The sequence below is a fragment of the Haplochromis burtoni genome, unplaced genomic scaffold (genome assembly GCF_018398535.1).
Source record: "Haplochromis burtoni strain Fernald_Lab_line unplaced genomic scaffold, NCSU_Asbu1 Contig_13, whole genome shotgun sequence".
Lineage (NCBI taxonomy): Eukaryota > Metazoa > Chordata > Actinopteri > Cichliformes > Cichlidae > Haplochromis > Haplochromis burtoni.
The window spans coordinates 3,282,346-3,306,994 of NW_024582374.1; the positions used below are offsets into that span (position 1 = coordinate 3,282,346).

General features: G+C 42.3%; 1 protein-coding gene across 11 annotated transcripts in view; it reads right to left on the bottom strand.

Moving 5' to 3' along the window:
- Positions 1-24,649, bottom strand: part of celf5a (cugbp, Elav-like family member 5a) — a 197,943-nt gene that overhangs the window by 64,615 nt on the left and 108,679 nt on the right. For all 11 annotated transcript variants that reach the window (XM_014336844.2, XM_014336842.2, XM_042216823.1 and 8 more), the window contains exon 3: positions 13,599-13,647. In XM_014336844.2, the coding sequence (XP_014192330.1) occupies positions 13,599-13,647 (49 nt within the window). The remainder of the gene's footprint in view (positions 1-13,598; positions 13,648-24,649) is intronic.

Genomic DNA, 24,649 nt, shown 5'->3' on the forward strand with positions numbered 1-24,649 from the left:
CCCTTTCTGACAGGTAAAACTGAACAGAAAATAAGTTTAGTATGAGTCTCTCCAAGCCACTTTGTTTAAAATGACAAATTCTTTTTAGATCTCTTGTTTCAGTTTGCCATCCACTCACACATGGCCCCTGGTTGAGCTTACCCTTTAGACCATTTGCAGAGAAAAAGAAACTGCTTTACAGAAAAGTAGTGAAAATGGCCAGGCCAGAGGGGGTGGACGCCTATGGTTAGACCACCTAATCATTCTGTCCACGTTCCTACTGTTCAGATAAGCAGCACAGTGCCTCCAGTGAGCCTTTCCTCCATTGAAGGCATACATATACTTTAACACAGCTAATTTGTGCAAGTCTTGCAGCACTTGCACACCATTTAGAGATACACTTCAGATTTCACTAGAGAGCCAGTGGACCGTATGGCGGGATGGGGGTCAGAATAAATAGAGCTGCTACAACACGGGATGAATAAATTCCAAATAAGTATTGTTTCTCCAACCATTGTTCTCTGTCAAAGCTGTTGAAGTAGCAATCAATGCTACTGTTATTGTAAATGTCTTCTAGCAGCTGTCGGTAGACTTTAAATTGGGAATTGTTTAGCTGGAGTTACTTTTAATTAGGTTTGGATTGTTTAATCACAAAGAAATACCTGTGCTTTTATGTAAAATTGTTAAAAACAACCAATCACGCTGAAGAGAAATATGGAATTACACTGGCGAGAAATTAATTTTATTACACGTGGCAGCTTCTAGACTGTTCCTTTTCCCTCTGTGTTTATAAAACAATTTGGGAGAGTCCGCTGTAACAACTTTCCTAACAATGTGTTATCAGACTGAGAAAAACAAGAGAGAATCAATAGGACCTGTGGTCATGTATAATTTGCAGGACAAGCACTTGACTGCCAACAAATAAAGATTTTTTCACCCCCCCTCTTTTCTGCACGTTGCATTCAAGGATATTTGTAATAGGTGGCTATTTTCACCAAGATCCTGCCTGCAAGTCAGCTGAAATGACGGAATTCCAGTGAGCATCGCTGTCCTCGTGTAACCAGGAGGCCTGAACGTGTTCTTCACTCCTGTGTTTATATCCATGCACAAGCTCAGCTGAGACACACTGACAAGCTGCACTTTGCACAGCTCCTAGCCAAACCACACTGGCAGCACAAAAAAAAAGAAATCTTTTTAATTGCATGGAGAGTAGTGTGCAATTCCCAGCAATTTTTGTGCCGTGGAAAATCTTTGTCTAACCACAGCATGATGTTGTTTGTGTTTGCGAGCGTGCGTGCATGTGTGTCAGGTTGGTTGGCAGGCTGTAAGGCTGCCTTGGCTAGTCAGAGAGCTCTTCTGCCTGAACCAGCTGGGCCCTCCTGTCTCCCTCCAAAGCAGTCAGTGCAGACCACATGGTCTCACCCCACTCTGAAAGGTGCCACTGAGCCTCACACAGCTAGACACACACACACAAACAGGATGACACATAGAGTGCAAGCCCTAAGGCCGACATATTCCAAGGAATACCTTCTGCTGTCTACACACTGCAACCTGACCTGTTCAGCTGAGCCATCCATTCACAATTATTTGGATAAAACAAGCCAGACAAACACATGTATGAGAGCACCAACAGAACCAACACGAACAAACATGAACAGAGTACAAGCCTGAATATTTCTGGTAACTTTACAATTTTTTGATACGCAATTGGATATAAACAAATTTCTGAGTATTTGCTATTTACTGAATCAATTCTACATCTTCACGTTTTATTTTTACGTTTGATTTTAGGTTATATGAAGATATTTCAGTAGCTTAATTTTTTGCCTTCTTTAGCCGTCCTTAAAAAGTCAGTCCATATACATAAATTCAGAACAAACAGGGATGAATCACTGGTATTTATCTGTGATTCTTTATTGTTGAGTCTTCATACATCTTTCACTGCGCGACTACAAATGTCCTCGGGTGATTTTTATGTATAGAAAAACACCCTATTTATACTTTGCTTTGTCAACTGTGTTATTCTACAACAAGGCTGAGCTTTTGAACTGACCCTTGTTTGATGGAGAAGCTATTTGCTCATCAGAGGTTAATTTTATCAGTCTCTCTGGATGAGGTCACTAAGGTGGATAAAGATAAAGAGACACGTTGTCTAGAGAAAAAAAAGCATGAAGAGGAGAAGAACAGCAAAAGCTAGATGCCGGGAGGTCCGTGTCACATGGTCGGCCCGGGACCTCGCGGTGGAGGAAGTGCACTTCCCCTGAGCCTTTTTTACCCTTTAGCTGCAGTCAGGCTGAGTGGACAGAGGTAGGTGGGGGGAGTGTAAGGAGAAGAGGGAACGGCAGAAAAAGCAAGACGAGTGAGCCGAAGAGAGAAATGTTGCATTGAATCCTAATGTCAGATCAGAGCTGAGCTGAACGTTGAGGAGATCTCTCCTGCCAGCAGCGTAAGAATAGGCATCTGTATCAAGGGTAAAAAATATTGTGATCTCTGATTATTCCCTGCTTCACCTTTCATTAATATCATCCAGATAGAAGGCAGAGCAGCTTGACATCCACACAGAAGCGGGGAAACATATTTCGCAGGCACGCTAGCGAGATAGCAGAGGATTCTGACAGAAGCCTTTGTTTTCTGTGTCTCTGCCGCTGTACATTACTTCTCTGCAGTTGTAGGTCACATTCGTTTCATACTGAGCTTTCTGTTGACTGCTTTCAGCTTTTCATGTTCTGTTTGTGGGCTCGTGTGATAAGAATGGAAAAGGGCAATTTGCACGGCGGTGAAGAGAGCTCAACCCACCGCCACTTAAGGCAACATGAAAAAAAAAAAAAAAAAAAAAAAGCATATTAAGGAAACATCTTCATCAGTTTGAAAACATGTGCTGCAAATGTGCACGAGTCAAGCAACAAAGACGCACAGCCAAAAACAGAAATGCGTAGACCCAACACATGTGACACGTAGCACGCTTCACAAACTTAAAAAGCCACAAAGGATTGAACAACAAGCATTTCCCAGCTGGGTTTCGCACTTTTTCTGTCGTGTGCAAGCATGTCTGTTGCTGTATTTGCCTATTAACAGGAGAGTTTGCATGCAATTTCCTCACAGTAAATATAACCATGTATACTGAATGTATACTGTATACTGAATGAATATGAATGAATCGTATTAAAATACTGCAAAAGTGGCCACTTTAACGAGTAAATCATGCTACGAAAAATATATGTTTTATTAGGTATAAACACTATGGCAAATATTGTTTTTTTGATTTTTGTTTAAAGGCAGGCTCACTTTGTTTATATTTTAATTAGATGGCACAAATAAAATCCTGTTTCCACTGTCATGCAGAGATCCCATTTCTCCATATAAATAATTCAGATTGTACACGCTGGCAGGCCAAGAATAGATTCCTAAAATAACACAAGGCAGGAGGGATGGAGGAAGGTGGGTTGTAGAAAGGAGTAAGGCCGAGGGGGCTGACAGTCAGTGAGCCTGGGACTTTGGCATCCCTGAGCACCTCAACCTCCACTCCTTCCTTGACCTGAGAAAGGAGGCAGCTGTTGATATAATTACTGTATTAGCCATAACTACACCCACCATGGAACCAAAAGATGCCATCTTCCTGTCTCATACCCGGATTTAACATGTTCACCATGCCATCCCCTGCTCCCCTCGCTGTCAGGCTGGTCTTGCTAAACAGAGCTGTCATATATTAAGAGACCCTTTCAGATTAGGATGCCAAATAGCCTTGCAAAGCATCTCTTGCTCCAACAGTCAAAGTAGTGCTTCAAGGTTTCACTTTAACATTCAGGAATCAATCCATGTTTCCAATCCAGCATATTAGGCTGATGTGTGCCAGCAGTCCATGCAGGCAGCTGTCCAGAGCCGTACCTTTCCCTAAAGCACATTGTGCCTGCACTGCTTCCCGATTCCCTGATAACATTAATGCCAGACAGATGTCGCTGAACTAGTCCAGACATTTTCTTAATATCAGAGTTGGAGGCTGGCCTCCTTTCTTAGCCCCTGCTGAATTTCCTGAAAATCTCCCATGGCTTTTAAGAGCACTACAGTATTGACCCACAATATCTTCCACATCAACAACAGTCGAGCCATTCCTCTCCCTAATGGTAAGAAAATCAATAGGTGACGAATGGATTTATTTGTATTTCAAGCAAGTTTTTGTCATATTTTTGTTTTGTTTTTCTGACAAGTTTATTGCTGCAGGGGATGCGGAGCACAGGAGGATAGAGTTTGCAATATAGTCATGAACAAAAAAGGAGAAGGAAACAGATCTGTGGACCTCTATCAGCTGTTGTCATTCGACAACCGGTAACATCATTTCCAGATGGGATCTCTTCCTTATCACAACACTGCTTTGCTTCTGTCATTAGCCCAACTCAGAAGCTAATCTAGAATGAAAAGACAGTTTGACCGTCAGATCTCGCCCAATAACCCTCTCCACCATCAAAGCGTTCTTTGAAGTTCACATTCCCTAAAATTGGTGTCAGGTCAGAGCTTTAGCAGTCGAAGGTAGAGCAGTCATATGAAAGCTTGTTCCTCTCTCTGCTCACAGCGTTCACTAGTGCAGCCTTTAGAAAGGGACGTTCTTCACGTTTATTGCAAAAAGGCAATCAGGATGGCCTGGATTTGGATTTGGCCACAGGATGAACCAAAGTCTCTGGGGCTATGTTCAAGAACTTTTTTATATGGAGTCCCATTCGCCAGTCATCCCTGACAATGCCAGTTCGCCTGATAGACTCATCATTGAGCTGGGGCCAGGGGAGAAGTCAAAAGAGTGTGGAAGAAGAAGGCTAAAGGGAAGAAAAGGAAAACAAAGCACACTTTGGGGGATAGTATAAACCTTGTACAAATATCAGTGCAAGATCTAAGGGATCAAGTGAGAGAAGAGAAATATAGTAAGGGTTTTGTTTTTTGTGTGTTTTTATCTCATTTATTTATTTATTTTGAAGAAATAAAGGAGAAAAAAACAAATCTTACATGATGAGCTGCCACGGTCAGGCCATGGCAGTTTGAGCATAACCACGTGTACACTTAAGGCAGCGGTGTCGAATACACACATGAATACTTATGAATAATGTTAAAACACCTTCTTCCTCGGCGTATCAAACCAAAGGTTACCCCAATCATCTTTTCAGCTGCTGCAGTTTTACAGCCCCAGAATGACTGCTTCTCTCTCCATTAGCTCTGCACTTGTTTGACTGGCACATGGGTGGGAAGAGGGTGAATAGAGAGTGGGCGGGTGGGTAATCACACGACTGTGTGTCACAGTGCGTGCATGCTCACTATTTGTCGTTTCAGCAGGTGAAACGGGAAAGGCAGGTGAGATGTGGCTGGGCCTAATTTAAAAGCCTCTTTACGGTGCCCACTGAACCAATGTTGGCATTCACTAATGGTGCATCACAAGCATGTTATCCAATGCTATTCCTCCTTGTCCTTATGTCCTGTGTCCTTGTCTGATGTCGCTGCTTTAATAGCTCCCAGAGCTGAAGTCACAGACAATATAGGCATAACAAAACAGTAATGAATTTTATGCTAATTTAATATTCCACTAAAAACGGTATTTTTTGACCTAATCACGCTTTAATCCACTGCGCCCGTATCCGTGCCTGAATCATTTGGTTGGAGCAAGTGTCCTTTCCAGTCTAGTGGTACCATGGCGCAGTGATTTAAGTGAAGTGACTGACAGTGAGAGAGACAGAGGGTGCTACGAGAGGCTAATGGAGTTAAAATACTGAGATGAAGAGATAGAGGGAACGAGCGACTGGAGGGACAGATGTGGAAAGCTAGCGGAGTTACAGGTATTGTAATGAAGATCTAATTTGGTTTTCTCAGTAACTTTGTTTCATGTTTTGCTAACTTTATGAACCTGCGTCTGGTTTATACTTTGCAGAGTCTAAACATCCTCCAAAATCTAATCTTGTTTTCACACATCAAGCCTAATGTGTAAAACTTTGATTTTAGATTTAAAAACAAATATTAAAATACACGAGCTGACATTTTTATTCATCTGGAAGTGGCATATTGTTACATTCAATTTCCCCACGCAAAAGTGCTCGTCTAACGCTCTCAGAGTGAAATTGTACTGATGTACAATTAGAGTGACAGGACTGCATATATTTTGACTTCTCTTTAATACTGACTGAAAAGGCATTTTCTTTGTGTTCATATCCTGAGGTAGAAGATGCTCTTGTTTTCTTGTTTCCTGTCTCTTTCTTTGTCATCACTTTTTTTCTTTTTTTGCCTTGGCATTTTTCTCTTATGCGCTCCCATTTTCTTTGTCACTCCTATTTTTTTTGACAGGTTACTCCCAATGTATAATAACCTAAAATAAAAAATAAATATGTCCTACATACAAAGCACATTTGAAAATAATGCAAATGTGTAAACACTTCATGAATGTAAACAGGTTAATTTAGACGCTTAAGAAATGTAACGTAAAATATGATTTGTGTCCAACTATTTATTTGTACACTTGCGGTTTGTGTGGATTTAAATGGGCCAGTTTCGGTTGCTCATACACAATCGTTGTTTCCCTTCTGTCGGTTTTTCTTTACGGCAAAGCTCCTAATAGGCTTTTTCCTCTCTCAGTGAACAAACAGGACATTTTCTTTCCACATGGAGTGCATGGGAGCAAAGGTCTCACAAAATTAGGGCACCGAATTCAGGGCTGGGAAGAGGCCAGCCTGCGAAGAAAGGAGAGCAAATCTTACTCCACTGTCGGGGAGAAAAATATTAAAACATCTAAGAGCGCTACCCCAAAGCAATCGCTCGTCCGCTGTTGGGTTGTGTACCGACTTGTTTACTTCAGTCCACATCGTAACTAACTCAATTTAACTCAAAACAAACCGGACAGCAAAACCTGCATCCGTGATGTATTAGTGTTACGTGCGCAAATGTGAACAAATTTCCCTGCATGCATTCGTCTCCGGTCTGCTTTAATCTCCTCCCATCTGCTAGTGGACCTCCTCTCCCTGTTCGGAGGCCTGCCGCGCCCCCGCCTGATCTGCCAAGTCTGACCTCACTGTGTATATGTGTACGTGTAGGTGACTGTGTGAGCGAGAGTGTGTGTGGGTTACTTGATGAGCCCGATTCCTTATGAAGTGGTGTCATTAAAGCCGAGAGAAGAAGCAAACGGGTGATTGCAGTGATTTGGCAAAGGTTGCAAAGACTCTGCCGTCCAATCAGAGCCTTTGCCTGGCCTCCTCCAGCTCCACTGCAATCACAGAGCAGCAAGTCCGCGGAGAGCAGGCACACACTTATGCTCACACAAATCGACACATCAGTTTATCAGCCGCAGGTACGGGCTTGGCATTGCTATTATCAGCTTAAACTGTGGAAGACAGACTATACAACCACAAGATCTCACGTCAGGTGTTCATAGAGATCTCCTAATAGGGAATATGTTTGGTCATACCTATTAAAAATGTAATGTAATGATAAACAGGTTAATGCAGAATGTTCTTAGGTGAAAGGAAGTGAGATGATGAGGTCTAAATGAGGCAAACCCTAAAAAAGTCAGTTTTCTTATTTGAGTTTGTGTCACTGAAAGTGTTTGCCTTGCAAGCCTTGTTAAGCTAGTGTGTAAGCATGCATGAGCTTCCACAAAGACCTAATTTATCAAAGTCCACGTTTAGAGTATAGTGCAATGAGAACGAATCAAATTTGCGCATAAGTCTTGCAAGAAATCGTGCAAAATGATGTTGTGTCCAGATGAAATTTTTCGGAATAATTTAAAGTTAAGTATTGCTAAAGATAATCATTTTTTTCTTTTTTAGTGACAGTGACACAAAAGATTATGGTATGTATTATACTTTAAATAAATATTGACCCTGAACTGTTGTATATTATCTAGAGTTCCAGTGTTTTCAAAGGGCACTGAGGGAAAAGAACACAGAAGAAGGAGGGGCGTCAAAGAGAGAGAAAAAAGGGAGAATGAAATACAAAGTGTAGAGAATTGAGTACTAAATTGACCTGGGGTCTGTCTGTCCCCAAAGAGGTGGAGTTGCTGTAATGAGAATGGCATACCAGATGCATACGAGGGCCGTCTCTTCCCTCTCCTCATCCCTCTCTCAAAGAAGACAAGTTTGTTTCTCAAGGTGATTGTTGCAGTGATAAGGGAGAGGGTGTTATTAAGGGTGACAGCGAAGGGGCTGAGAGGCAGTGGCTGACTGGATAACCTTGTCCCCATCCCCGCCTCGCTTCCTTCTTCATGAGCATCTCCACCACCGGCCTGCCTGCTCGTCTGAACGCAATCTGCTGGCTGGAATTACCTCCCGGCCCCAGGAAAACTAAACATGATTTCTGACCTTTCCTTTCTGTGTTCAACAGTAACCTTTGCTGATCCGCCCACGCTACAAGACCAATGCAACGAGCAAAGGACGAAAAGGAGGGGATTTTTTTATTTATTTATTTTTTTTAAGGAGCGCAAGGATGAATGTGTGTTTAGCTGAATTTATGTATGCATGAATATTTATGGGCAAGTACAAAGTGTAGACGAAATACCTGAAGCATGAAACACTTGTACAATCAAAAAACACTGCAGTAAAAACTACTAAGGTGTTTCAGTGTTCACGTTCTCTTTTTTTTTTAAGTTTGCGATGTGTTATACTGCAAAAGTCTTCCTGGTATTTTGTCCACTGTCTGTACGCTGATGCTGCTTCTGCGTATGCTGACCGAGTATCACAGAAGCTGCCACTATAGTGTGTTTGCCTCGGAAAAAAAAAAAAGAGCACAAGCTAGTGTGTTTGCAGAAATACTGTATCTTTCAACTGGCTAAATTCATTACATCATCACTCTGAGCTCTTGTTGTTCTTTGCCTTGTCAGCAAGTTTTGCATTGGTATTATCATTAGTAGTTTGTAAGATAAGGCTAATTGATCTCCACCTACCCAGTGTATTAGTGAATTGTTGTGCTACTCCTTCCACTGACTCTGCATAACTCCTACAGCCTCAGCACAATCTGACCCACAGGAGCAAAGCACATCCCTATAGAAATTATTTCATCATCTCTCTCTCTCTCTCTGTTGCTCTCCTGCCTTCTCTCTCCTTGTCTGTCATTCGTAAACCCAATTCACCCCACCCCTCCCCTTCAAAACAGCCCAGTTCGTGCTGATGTGAGGGTAAATGTAAGAGCTTACGGGCAGAGTGACCTGAACATCCCAGGCAGACTCGGTGGAGTTAGCTGACTGAACTCTTGGTGAGCAAAGGCCTGTGTATCAGTATTGTTTGTGTAAGAGCACCAGAGGGGATTTGGACAAGGAGTTTGAGCTCTGAATGTGTGACCCAGAGCTGGCTTTACTATTGGATTAGCTCACCCTGATCCCCACAACCTCTGAACATACTCCCTAGTATTTCAAGATCTCTCCATTTATGCCCAGCCAAGCACATTGTGACCAGTAATCTATAGTTTTCGTCTCTCCAAAGGGAGAAGATATACTGTTCAGCTTTTTGCTTTGCCCCTATCGTTCCTCCCTCCATCTCACTGGTTTAGCCATACTTTTCTCTATTTTGCACTCGGTCTGTGTGCGTGCGTATGTGTTTGTGTGTCTCTCCCACTTTCTATATCTCAGAACAAATTCCTATTGTCCACCTCTCTATTTTTGCTGTTTCTTTTTTTTTTCCAACCGATTGCTCTTGCTCTAACTACCTCTTTCTCCTTCATTCCTCCTCGCTTTTCTAAAGGGGATCAGTAGAGCTTAGAGGCCTTCCTGTTGGTTCATTACTAAGCTCCTCTGACACAGAGAACTTGTCTCTCTAGTAAAAAGGGAGAAGAAGAAGAGCACAGACCACTGTGTTGTCTTTTATACCACATAAAAAAAAAACCTGAGCACAGAACAGCAACGTTGCATGTACCCTGCAGTCTCAATCTAGATTTCTAATCTTTCTCCGCACTCCCTTATCTTCACTTTCCATTTTACTTATTTCCTCTTGTTCTGGTTCTATCCTCCTCTCTCTTCTTGTTCCGTCACATCTCAGTGACCTGCAGCAAACCTTTTCATTGTCCTTCAGTTTGAGTAAACATAAAAACGAAATGCAATGCTGCTGCTGGGCCCACAATATAAAACACAGCTCATGAAAGGAAAACAGACCCGTGCCACTCAGCATATGTGCACACCGTATGAGTCTACGTGTAAATATGTAACCTATAGTGGGCATGTCTCTTTGTGTGCGTATGTGTTCCTATTATCATCCAAATCCGACTTCCCACTGAGTGTGTGCTCGTGTGAGAGAGAAAGTGTGTATGTGCGTTAGAGCTGCATGGGTATGTATGAATTCGCCTGTTTGTCCTCTCTGTGCGGGTGTGCGTGTGGGCGGCAGGCCTGCCTTGAAAATGCCAGAGCCTGTTTCTAATCCAGGCCTCCTCAGTGGGCTGTAGCTCTAGCTGTGCCAGGCAGGCCTGCTGCAACACCAACAGAGCCCCAGCTGACAGCTCGCCTGCTCCTCTTTCTGCTTTCTGGACAATATTTGAGCTTAAAACTTTAACAGTAGGTTAAGCTGGAAAATACAAAGAGCCACAGAGGAATACAAAAATGCAGCACTTGCACAGAAATATCATTTAGCCAGTGAGCAGAATGGATCTTTAAAAAAAGCCTGATACAAAAGACAAAATCAAATGAAATGACAGTCTACAAAGGAAGGAAACACTAAGGGGCAGGCGGTAATGATGGAACGCTAAAAGACGAGCTGCTGGTAAAAGGTTTAGGATGAAATCAAAGTGGTTAAAGCTGATTTATCTTGCCTAAGAACGCCAAACTCTCTAAGGAGGGACTGAACAGCCTTTCAAAAATGAAATATCAGCAGCAGACAGTGCCAGTCATCAGTGCCATGTGTGATGGAAAATCAATCTATTTCATATCAGAGACCTGCGAGGAGAAAATGAGAGAGACAGGTCCCTGCTGCCTCCTTGCTGTGCCTCTTTAAACGTCTCCCCAACAGAAACATCCCAGAACGATCTGCGTCATCGGTGACGGAGACGTTCACAGCGCTGGTGGCTCAATGTGTAACGGCTGCTGTTCTGCTAGATTAGGTAGGTGATTGGCCATTAATATTCATTTCACAGTGTGTCTTTGTTAGGCGGCAGCAGGGGCTGACAGTGTTTGGATGGATTTACTCTACCATATATATTTCCTTTAGTTCTATAGTGCAGTGCAGTTTCCTGATATGGATTCTGTCAAGCTACCTATTGGCTGAGTCTTCTCCAATTCTCATAAATTTGCTGTAAATATCAAACAAAAGTGAACGCTCCATAAAAAGGTAAAAAAGGAAATGCTCAGTTTTGCTCAGGTATCCAAGAGTCATCAAATATTGAGTGGAATTAGGAGAATATGTTCTACCTTATTCCTGTGTGAGGTCATTTCAGTTTTTACTGCAATAATAATCAGGGATAGTGCGCTGTGCTCGCCTGGGCCTGTCTGGGCTTAATAACAGCAGAGAGTTGCTCCCACTGAAGCGGAGGTCCAGCAGGCATAAAACCACAGTAACAGGTCTTTCCCTCATGGATGGAAACCTAGTGCAGGTGATCTGAACTGTCCTCCTCATAATGAGATTAAGGGACTAATTAGGATGACTGTGTGTTTTAGTGTGACTGTGTGCACTGAGGAATATATGCCCCCTATCGGACTAGCAGCGTGGCCCCTGAGAGAGCAGGCCACGCTGAGTCTGTCCCTCGTGTCCCTCCCTCCACTGCACTAAGAGCCTAATTAATATTTTTGCATCCGCTCTGCAGTACACTGGGTTGATTTATACTCTAGAAGTTACTGATCTGGACGGTGAAGGCAGGCAGATAAGCACAAAAAACAAATAATAATAATATTGAAGGTAGTTAAATTTAGCAGTGATTACTGAGAAAATCAGAATTACAGCGAATAAGATGCTAAAGCTTGTGAAAGTAGGGCATAACACAGGCTATTAGCTAACATAAATTATCTTTGCCAATAATTACAAAGGAAAGAATTCAGGACAGCAGACTAGAAGAAGAAGAGCAGATTTTAAAATGACAGTCAGATCGTTCCCCTCCCCACAAACTACGTCTCCCCGCTTTCACTTCTGTCCTAACCTGTTAAAGTCACGCTTGTGTTTGATTGCCCCTGTGGTGGCACTCTGACCTGTTCATTTAAGATGATGTGCGACTCTCAGGTCTGTTCCAGCACTCATTTGTTCCTCAGCGGGGTCCCCACGGCCAGCCACTAAGAAGACCCCATACTGACCAAAGTGCCCTGGGAGCTTTAAACCCAGCTACTCACAACCAAGTAAAGAGACAGCTGAGTGTCATTGTTAATGTGGACACACAGCACCACAATGGCAAAATCAATGGAGCTATAGGGGACATCAATCTTGACAGCACAAGACCCTTGTGCTTGTCTCACCACTCCTGTAAATGTTTTAGAGAAAGAGGGAGGATGGCATAGAAAGAAAGAAAGAACGAAAGAAAGACAGAAAGAAAGAACGAACGAATGAAAGCATGGGGGACTGACAGTGATCTTTATTGGCCTTTCCTCCATTCATCTCAAGGGGTTATGCTGTCCTTTGAAGATTGTGCATGTGACAGGCAGCCAAGTGGCCAGCAATCCTAATTCACCCAAAACAGGCAGGGGTTTTTAGGTAAAGCCTCAGAAGTGCTGCACAGCAGCTGCACACATTTGGCATCATTTTTGCATTTTCTCTGCCTCTGTTTTGACCATCCAAACCTCTCTCTTTGCACCAGGATGACAAATACTGAACAGCATCCCTCCTTTAAATAACAAAAAGGAACTTGCTTTGTTACGTGGTGACACGAGATGAGATGCACACCAAATAATAACAGTGAGGTTTTGTTGTTTCTGCCACTGACTTGAAGGATGCCTTTGCATCCCATTAACATATATGCAGAGAGACAGTGAGTACATAAAAGCCTCCAAATATGGGAGAGATCAAAGAGGACAGAATTAAGGCCAAATAATGAGGATCTTGGCAAGATCCCTGCACATTTATTGATTGTTTGGCAAGCTGAACAAGCTTCTGCTCCATTTTTCCTGTCTATACTATTTAGTCTTGTGATTCAAATGCACAAGATCAAGCAGTGTGGGTTTTAACAGGATCTTTGCAATGGCTACGGTTCCAGTACTGATTCTAATAACTATCTAAATTACAGTGTAATAATAATGTGTTCACAACAGGAAACAGGGAAAGAGAGATGGGCAGAGCTCACCACATCAGTGAAACACTCTTTAATCAAAAAAAGCATATGCATGAGAGATTAATCCATAAATCCAGTATTTGAATTATTATCAGTAAAAAACAACAAAAAAATTACAAATTGCTGCAAACCTAGTGACATGTAGTCAAGTCAAGATTACATCAAACTTCCTGTTTGATGTCACCCAGTCTTTTAAATCTACTCTCACATAATTTGGTTACGTTTTGTTCAAATTGCTCCCATACTGAATAGAAGTGCAACAACAAGAAGGAAAGGGAAGTGGGATAGGACAAAAGAAGAGTGTTATTATTACTGCATTTAGAGCAGTGGAACAGATGAGATCAGAGGGGAAGAAATGAAGAGAATTAGCCTAGATAAGGCAGATGAAAAAGAAGGATGTGAATAAATGATGAAGAAAAGAAGACAACTACCTCCACGGCTCTCGCTGTCAGCTGGTTTCACCTGGATGGGGCGAGTCATCTGGAAGAGAGAAAAGAAAGAGTGTCAGCGAGGTTAGAGGTGGCGACTTGGGCCGGCGTTGCTACAACAGAAGGCCACAAACCAGGGATGTCAAGCTCCCATATGAATAGCTACTCTGCAATACTGATCAAAGTGCCGTGGCTGCGGAGGCAACCTAAACACCATCATACAGCTGAGTCAACTTGATATTGTAGTGTTTCTGGAGCTGGCTACTTAGTGAAAACAAAACAATCTAAGCTCCCATTTACACACACACACACACACACACACACACACACACACACACACACACACACACACACACACACACCCACCCAATCCTATTTGGGATTTTTCATGGCGGCTGCATGGAGAAGTTGAAGGGCTGCATATGTGTGTCTAAGTGAGAGAGACCAAGGCAGTCCTAATAAAAGTGAATCCAGCCACAGGAGGAGAGATCAATGCAGGCCTATTGATCCAGGCCCTTGGGCTGTGGAGAGTGTCTGGCTGGGAAGGATTCTCTGGTTAGAAGGCTCACTCTAATCCACTGGACCCTGATAAGAATGGCATTGCCTGGATTAGATGCCTCTGTCATCACAGCCTTTGTGTCACGCTCTCCTCCTTCCCCAATCTTACCTCCTTCTTTTTTCATTATTGTTGTTCAAGCTGAACAGTTTTGCCCGACTTTGGCAGATTTGTTTGGAAGAAGGGTGAAAGATGTAACTATGATTCCCAAAATGTTCGTTACAGCAGCAGCTGTTTTTAAATTGAATATATGAGTCTTACATGCTGGTTATACACCCACCTGTGCATATGATATGTATATGTACGGCAGCAGAGCGTAAAGCTCATAAGATGATTTATCTGCATACGTCAAAATGCCAGCATCACACCCTACTTTGACTGAGGCAACAACTGTGAGAACAAAACGACTGGATTAAAAAAATGAGACCACAAATAGCCCAAACATGTAACAAGATTACTGGAATATAAAAGCAACCTCTTGAACCATTTGTAGCTGCTATTTAAGACCACTTGTCATTCTTGGTGTTGCAGTCAAATGACTAAGACACCACCATGCGCTGATATTTTTATAGCCAGATATGTATATTTTGAACCATCGTCCTGTCATGTATCTTTTTCCCCCCCGTTCAATTCCAGAACAGGGCTGAAAAGGTCAGATTTAAAGACAGGGCAGTCCAATAAAAGCATGACATGTTCAAGGAGAAACACCATAATGGGATTTTAAAATGTCTTAATAACATGCTGATATATGGGGCAGAGGCCCAGGCCCGATTCATTAAGTGCTAAACGTATCCATTTTCACCTTGAGGAACTGAGTAACCTTCCCTAGCTGAAATTATTCCATAAATTTACCCATCGTAAATAATAACTAGAACTAGCTAAGACTTTGTAGGAAAACAGAGAGGATGTTATCCTTGTGAAGGTTGTGGTTTCAGCTCCTCGTGTCTTGGGTGGCTCCTCTCCCTCTCCCTATCCATCTACAAGTGCTTTCTTTTCCTTGTATAACACGAGCAAAGTAGCACTACGGTATGCTAATGCCAAGCCACGGGGTGCACTGCTCCACAGCGTGTTCGGATAGATTACAGAGTCAACCGCAATACTATCGCACTCGTTCAAAGCAACCTCCGAGACAGAAACACCTCTGAAACGGGGAAAGAAACAGCCGCAAGACAAATTCACAGATAACTTAACAACCCTCGGCTCCTTCGCAACAACACAGGAAATCTTTGAATTTGCCTTTGACGTGTCAAACGGACAAAAGACGCTTCGATCCTGCCAGTTGATTTTTGTTCAAATGCATGATGGAGGAGGCCAAATCCACGGCTGTGGCTCTACAATGCTATGATCTCAGCCATCTCTACAGGGTGCCTGTGTGTGGGAGGCAGTTCTCTAAAGCTAGTTACTGTTCAGCCTCCAACATGCCAGCTTAATGGTCTATTTATTTGCCCGAGAGCAATGCATTATGGTCCAGAACAGTCACAGCTGATGGCTCTCAGTTTGTTAAATTTCCCTTGAACACATAAAGAAAATCGTGTAATTCCAGCAGAAATTAAGTGCAAATTGTACACCCGTACTATTAGCGTGCTCACACATGCACAGACAAGGTAACTTAAGTTAAATTTATTAAGTACTGGTGTTGCCAAGGAAACCATTAATTAACTCGGCTACTTTAGGGCATCTTTTCTCACTATGCCCTTTAACAACTGGAGCTCGCAGATTATTGACATGCTAATAAAGAATGAAACAATAACTGATTCTTTTCTCTCTTTTATCTATTAATAAATATTTGGGAATGATCAAGTGAGAGCCTCGAATGAAAATACCAGACAAAAAAAAATAGGTGAGATTTTGGAAAACGACAAGAAGAAATGGAGAAAGTCGTAAGAGAAGCACAGCGCCGAAGGGAGAAAGAGAGTGAAGGAAAAAGATGCCTGCAGCTCTTAGATAAGATTGCCTCTCTGCTGAGTGCCATTTCTGCTGCTCTGACTCCACTTTCCTGCCTTTCACTTTCAAACACACTGTGAAAAAACCCCAAAAAGACAAAACAAAGAGGTAAAAAAAAGCACCTGCATTATACAAACACTGTATATTTACAGCACAAATTAACCACCTGCCTCCCTAGGCTACCCTCTGCTCAAATGTACTGTTTGCATATTTGTGGGACATCAATTATAATTGGCAAAACGATGAAAATGCATTTTGAATGTGAATAAATACTGGGAGAGAAACTCGCTATATCTATATGTCTGATATTGTGGAGCACAAATAATTTGTCTCTTGTATTCATTTTTTTTCTAAATTTGTTCATTATTATTTGCATCACCGGATCTACAAGGGGAACCAACCACATACTGCATTAATCAAGATTTTGATTTATTTAATGGGTTTTGTATCTCCCACAGAATCGTTGTTATACTAATTTCATCATTATGTAAAAATACATTTGCGGTAAAATAAAGGTTTGATGCATGTGCCTTCTGTCCTAAACATGTTTTTTAAACTGTGTGGAAGAAAAGATGGGGACTTTCTTCTTTCTTTACATTACTTATTCTGAATCTTAAAGGTTATTACAAGGAGATTGTGAAAGTAAACTGATCGTGTTTGACTGAAGCTAATAAATAAGCTTCAATCAGTTGCTTCACGATCTTCAAACTAGCTAACATTCTTTGAATTCCACCTCGAGCGAAAAGAGTTTCTGGTTTTCCCAGTAAGCGCCCTGGTCTTTCTCCATTTCCCATTCCACACACTGTGTTGCTCTAAGGGCTTTGACAAATCTATATGCTTTCATTGAACCGCCTCATTTGCCCAGTTAAGCCCGCAGTCAGTTGAATTAAAGCTTTTAACACTAGTATGTTGCTGTTTTATGAGAAGGGTCAGATGGAAACCCCGGGGCTTGCAGAACATAATGTAGTGTGCACTATGCCTGGAATATACACACTCAGCCAGCTGGTTTGTCTCTGTTCATTAGTCTACAAGACTGATGGTCAGCTATCTCTTTACATATACTGTTACAAAGTGATACACATATCCAAGTACCATATCACACTTTTTTAACCTGGTAAAATGGCACCTAACACAGGTGTGGTTTCTGTTTAAGCAATCCCTAACCACCTCTGGGATCGAGCCATTCGAGTGTCTGATTTTATATTTCACCACAAAAGTCAAAGGATGTGTAGTTGAGATTTTGTCAGCCAGGTGTGGTGGATTTCAAGTCTACTGCTGGCACTATCTGTGACAGGAGGAAGTTCATAACTAGAGTTTAGCAGGATTGAGCAGTACAAAGTCCCATTCTTTAAATGGTGAAACCCCAGAGACGGCCAGTGGAGAGACAATAACGCAAGACCTGGTGCGATTCCAAGTGCAAATTTTGAACTTTCATATTTATGAAAAGAGATACACGTAAAGATGAACAGTAAACAGAAATGAAACTGCAGTAAATCCCGTCTTGTTTTTTTAAAAAGCCAATTCCTCAGTAGAAGCAGTCCTTTAGAAACAGTTATCCAACAGCTCTTACTTACAGGGCTGCAATAAAATAACTCTAACAGCCATATAATATGTGTGATGTCTTCTGGCTTTCGTTCCAGTTTAATATAGAGTAATGTTTGTTCTGGGATCATTAATACGCATTAGTGGGCCATCAGAGCTCATAGTGCTGCACTGCTCAGTAACAGGAGCATAAACAGCCCCCTTCCGACTGGGCCGTCTCAGCTGATATAATTAATATTTCCAATTATTGATCTGAGGGAGTGCTGAGTGGTGACTGTCCGGGGGCCCCGGCTCTAGCTAATAAATCTGTACTGTATACAGTAGGAAGGAGAGCGTAGAGAGGAAGAGAGCATGACAGCAGAGAGCCTTTGTGTAATGTTTTACACTTTAAAAGTGCTTCGTTGCAATCACAATAGTAATAAATTATGTGCATTTTTGTTTTGGTTAAGTTTTGTTTTTATGCTGTAGCATTCTTGGGGGAAGCACTTTGTCATGTTTATCTTGAAAGGTGTAATACAAATTAGATTTTACTTATTAAAAAAGTGAAAGCCCTGCTTCTTGTCACCAACCATTAGCACAAGTTCTTGATATATTCCCATTACCGTGGGCCTATAACACAATATATGTGATTTCAAATACATTAGATGTTGGATGTTAGCAAGTATGGACCCAAATATAAAGTTCATGAGTGTAGCAAACAAAATGAATATTTGAATGAAAGATAAGAATCACTTATTAAGTCCAGGAACAAAACAATACAAAGACACCAGAGATAGCCACAGAAAGAACACAAGGGCAAAAAGCCAGACCTCCAGCTGACAGAGACAACACTACCTACATACAAAAATGTGATTGGGTGCAGGCGAAAACAGCCAAACGCAGGGGAAACTCATTACCAAAATAAAACAGGAAATGAACTCAGTCATCAAGCATAGCAATCCGGTCATTAAGTGATGACGTGACGAATCCTACTTCCAGGCCTAAAGTAGTCTGCGTTTAATATGGCTTTTGTGTTGTTAATATGTTTAATGTTTTGTATTTTCTTCTATTTAATCTCAAAAAGCTCCTAAAAACAGTCAGTGATCACTGTTGACCTCCCTCGGCTTTTATTACCGCTAATCATTTATTTAAGCTCAGTTTTTAAAACCTTAGAATGTAACTACAGCCCAGCCCATGCAGCAGTATATGAATGACTAACCTCGTATTGTGGATAGATTATCTCAGTTGTTCTCCTGGCTGAAGTTTGGTCCTTTTACAGCATCCTGCCATGCGATTACATTTGTTCCTGACCACCGAGAACACTCATGTCAACTTTTATCGAGTGAAAAAAAAGTTAGCTTGTTTATATTATGCTAACATAGCTGTGTCGCTAGCAGTCACATAGCACATCATTATATACCAGCTAGCCAAACTTCAGTAACCCTACAAACGTCACTGCTGTTTAGTTTTCTGTCTTCATTTATGTTGGAAATGAAAACAGAGCTGTACGTTTTAATTTGTTTCCAAAACCCCGCAGTCAGGACATGCTATATTGTATTTAGATAGAAGCTAGCGAGCTAACTTCCTGCTAACTTCTAACTCCGTTAAATATCATAAATTCTGTTTTCATGGATGCCTGGATGTTAAACTCAATTGTTACACCTGGTAGAGCAGAACGCTGATCATTTTATTAAAGATGAAAGACTTAAGACAGTTTTTCAACTCTCAGTAATGCCATAGTGATCGTTTGATATATGGACCTGCAGCGGAGTTTAGGCCCAGACACGGCTAGTGACGTCAGACTTAACGACCGGATTAAATAAAAACAGTTAAATAAACAGAATTTCATGCATGGGTTTATATTCATGTGCATTTAACTAATAACTACACTTTTGAATAAATGAGGTGTTGCTGCCTACACTATACTCATCCTGTATTGCTCGTGCGTGAATGCTCACATGTGTTTGAATGCATGAGGGAGAATGTTTGTGCAAATGATTTATAATTTAGCCATATGTGGAAATGTGCTGGCAGCAGCAGTGTGGTGGTCCTGATAAGAAGCATCAGTCAGTGCTGAGAAGATGGCAGCCACTATAAGCTTTGGGATTCCTATCAGAAGCAAAAGGATTTTAAGCTCGAGGCACTGACATGGACTGACAGACACCTGCAGACCTCAGCTAGTCGGTATCAGATTTGTAAGCAAGAAAAGTTCTACTCCATAAATCTACATTCACTTTGAATAGAAATAAGACACAGGCTTTATTATGATTTTCTTGCAGGATTTCATGTGTGGAGGTGCACTCAAAGATAAACATGTATACTGCTGCTCAGAGTGCAATTTGTTTTTACTCTGTACTTATGCTGTATGATTAAGTGTTACTTTTTTTACAAAGGCTGAACAACTTATATTGGAACTAAATTGTTAATATCCATCTGTTACACTGAATGCTTCTTCTTGTAATACACCAATTAGCAATGAAGCCACAGCTAACTCACGAACATGTGCAATCTGTAGTACCATAACCACTAGCACCACTACAACATCTCTGATTAAGACCATTAGACCTTCTGTTGTCTGATGCCATCCAAGTTCCTGTTTATTTCTTCCCCCAAAACACTAACTGCCTCCCAGAAACAGCCTGAAGTCCATCTACCGAATGCTTTCCAAAAGACTTTCCAACCCTCTCTATTATCATAGCTTTAGTAGCTGAAGTGGTTGGCCAGCTGTCTGCCTGCTACAGCCCTCATTACACAGACAACAGAACTCGGCTCTCATCAAGATTTCATGAAGGTGAATGTCACACATCAGAACTACCTCATTTGTGGCGCCCCATGACTCAGCAGACACGCATGGCGTGGATGTGTTGGTTCTGATCAGACTCTTTATTACTTCTGTAAAGAGTCTAATTAGCCCAAAATACCATATAAAAATCTCACCATCCACCTCTGAGTTTCCTTATTACTATTCAAACCCTCTGCACAAGCATGCTCGCTTTCACACCACGCTTGTCCGTCTAGTTGATTATGGCTTCCTGCCTTGTGGAGTATAAGCTCTCTAACAGTATTTGTATGAGAGACTCTGAGTCCTACAAGACTTGTGCACTGGACTTGGGTATGTGGGTGATAGAAACAGTGTGCAATCATGAGGGGGAGTAGATAGGGGGATTGAGCTAATGCCTAAATCCTGTCCTACTGAGCCTGTAGCGGGGCGTCCAAGAGATAAAGAGAAACAGAAGGGGAGAAAAGTAAGAGACCCAGGGAGATGGAAAGACAGGGGGAGGAAAAGGATCTTAGAGAAGTGACAGAAAAGCAAAAACGAATGAAAAGATGAGTGAGAAGATGGAGAGATTGCGAGAGAAGAGTGGGGCGGGAGGGTGTTTAAAAACAGAAAAGAGAAACATTTTTTTCATGTCCCACCCCGCCTTCTCCTACACGTCCTGACTTATGAGCCACACTTTGGTTATCAGGGGAAGGGCATCAGTCCCAGACATCTTTGGCATGGCTGCTTTTCTAGCCCAGAGAGCTATTGACATGGTGTGTTACTGTAATGCGTGAAGCAGTGGGAGACTCATTGTAAATCTGTGTCAACAAATGCTGGAGCAGCAGCAAGCTCAATCTCTCCCTCTCTCGCTCGCTCGCTCTCTCTCTCTGCCTTGCTTTGCCTCTCTCTTGCATTTACCAACCTATCTAATGAATCTTATCTGCACAGCACACTGGAGGCTTAAGCTTTTGGTGGGCTCACATCTCTCCCACACACACAGACAGAATCCCTCTCTTTTTTATTCTGCTCGCTGTTTCATGTGGTTTACTCTCTTCAGTTCATTTTGAGGAACTGTCCTTAGAAAGATAAGATCGCGACGACAGACCCAACCCAGTGGCTTCAGAAGGGCGACATCATGCCAATCCCAGCATGCGCCACAGAAAGGGTCCGGAGTGAGAGGAAGTAGTGGAATGATGGAGGATATGTGCCGTGACAGAATTACAGATCTGGACTTGTGTGAGGCTTTAATGCTTAAAGGTGCCCTTATGCACTGATGCCATGTTTCCTATCTGGCCACAGCTTTGATATTTGCTTTGAAGATTACATCTTTCCTGACCATCAGTGAGTTACAGCTAAGGTAGTGATGTAGATAATCACATCCTGGATGCTCACATGCAAGCACATTACTACACATGCACTTCAATTTAGATCATATGGTGTTACGTCCAGCAGAATTTTCATTAATAACAATAAAAAACAAAATAACTGTCTTGTTCATTCTTTCATTTAGTTAGGTGTTATTGATTATTATGTTATTGATTTATTGATATGGAGAGACAGCAAAAACTACTTGAAGCAGCCCCGGTCATGTGTTGGATTTGCTGCTGTTACTTCTCCCTCAACCCTGTCCCTGCTTTCATAGCGTTTGGCATGTCTGTGCTATGTTTCAGGCAATGAAACAGACACTGAATATCTGCTCTTGAAGCCATGACTTTATTCTGAAAACATTTAGGTTTGTTAATGGAAGCCTAAATGTACCAAATATGTTATGGCATCTGTGTTCTGCAAATCTCGCAAATGCACCTATCCATCCAATTGCACGCACACACATGCACACACATGCACACACACACATCCTGAGCTGCATGTTTCCTGCATGTTTCCTTTACCCTCTGTGTTGAGCCCAGAATGCTCCTGCTGCTGTCACAGCAACTCCAGGATTGTGACAGATTACGGCCTACTGCTCTGACCAATAGGTGCCAAAAAGTGTTGTCTGCCCACTGACTCATAATTCTTGGCATACCTATGCCGAGTTGACGTTTCTTTAATGGTCCCAAGACCTCCAGTAGGAATCTTGTCCTGAGCACTATGATTGCCTATTAGAAATTCACCAGCACCTGCATTTTTCCTCCACTCCCTATGCTACCCTTCACAGAAAAAGAGGGGAACAGCAGAAGGTGAAGCCAGAGGAGGATAGAGATAGATGGAAGGAGGGATTTAGACAGGGACAGCGCCAAGCATGTTGGCTTTGCTTTGGAGAAAGGTGTGAGAGGAGCCAGAAACAGTGAGACAGGCTAAAAAATAGAACCTGGAAATGAAACAGACCAATGAACGAACCCAATCTACAAATGAAGAGAGCTTAATAAGACTTTCTTTAACTGATTTTGTTTTCAGAAGAATCTTAGTACATCCTCCTTTAACTTTCACTGCACACATTCTTTCAGTATAAATGCCCTCCTGCCTGAATCCTGAGGGTTTCTCTGATGAACCATAGTAAGTCTCCTCTGGTCTTCTCTCAGTATGACACAATGGTTATTAACGATAGAATGATCAACCATTTGCAACTGAATAGGATTCTTATCAAGTTGGTAAAATCTCAACTGGGCACAGTTGCTTGGTACATGTGTATGTTTTTGTGTTAGTCCATCAAAGGCCGGATTGTGACAAGGAGCCAGAACTCGCAGAATCGACATAGATCCAGCCTGCTCTGTCCATCTGCTCCAAGCTTCATTCCCAGCATATCAATACCCCGTGTTTCACACACACACATGCACACACACAGCACTCTGTCACCTGCGACTTCTCCTGGTCCCATCACTCTCCCACCACTCCAGCCCTTGGCTGCAAAGCCTGCTTATGTTTCATCCTGACACTTAGAGAAAATCCTTGCTTGTCTATAAGCGCATTCAGCACCACACAAAGGGAACGGGCCTGTCTTCTAGTCTCTCTCGCCTCCTCCTCCTTTCCCTCCTCCCCTCAAGTCTGAGGCTACAACACGGTGAAATTGTTTGCTAAATAAACACAAAGACCCCTCTCACTGTGTCAGCTTCAACCTTGAACTGCACAGAACCCGGGGGCCAGACAAGCAGCACACTGGCCTGACCTCTCGCCATTTCTCCAAATCTGCAGCAAACACACTCTGACGAAGTGAGAACAAGAAGCACTGGAGCGGAAAACACATTGGAAGTGTCTTTGCCAACTCCCACTCCTCACTGCCTCCTAAGGCCTTGTGTGGCTTATTTCAATGGTAAGGTTTGAAGTGGGTGAGTAAATGGAGTTTGGGGCAGTGTTCAGCATGTGTGCCTGCGTCTAAATTCTGTCAAAATTTTGGACGCTGCGGGAATAAAATAAATTTTGTCATTTTCTGTACACAGTTTAGAAAGAGGCATAGATTCAGGTTTAAAGACAAGGAGGTGCTGCAGGGAAAAGTTGCACTGCAGAGTGAGCTGTGGCTTGGAACCAAGGATGAGGGATTTGTGTTTTCCAACACATAGACGAATATGTTCTTTGAGGCTATGGGTAGTTATCACAACAGCTAAAGAACTAAATTACAAAAAAGTGACGAGGGCTCCAAGTGTTTTTTGTCCAGACTGGCCCAGTGCATTACATTCATTCTTTGGGTATTGCTTTTGTTCTTTCGTTTCCTTAAACTGCACTGAAACCCAGTGAAAGACCTATGAAACAAAGCACACGTCTGTGTATTGCACATTATTTCAGAATATCATTAACCCCAATCTCCAATGCAAACAACTGTGAAGGATTTGCCCCAGAATCACAAGAACTGTAAATTCTGCCAAAGATTCGAGCTAAACTGACACAGATATTTAGGGTTTTCTTTCCAACCACGAGTACACCTTCCAAACAGCTAGATGCTGCCTGAGGTGTGACACCTAGACAATTCCTCCTTTGGTGGAGGGTCACCAAAAATCTCCCTTTCTTTTCTCCTTCCCCTGGTCTGCCCCCTTACTCTGTGCTGCCCTGTGTGGGGGAGTCTTCCCTGCAGGTTTGCTGCTGTGTCCCTGTCCCTAGTTCTCTGGGGTGGGTGCAACTTAATCTTCCAGGGTTGGTGCGGGTGCTAGGGGTAGGAATTGCTGTGTGACTGGTTGTCCTGTGCCACTGGGGGTATGCATCTAGGTTGTGCTGGCTGGTGTCCTTTTTGGACAATGCTAAAAAAATAACAATGCAGAGTGTCTAACTGGCCATTAAATGACCAGGGTAAATAAGAAAACAAAAATAAGAAAACAGAAAAGAAAAGCATATGTTAGCTTTGAT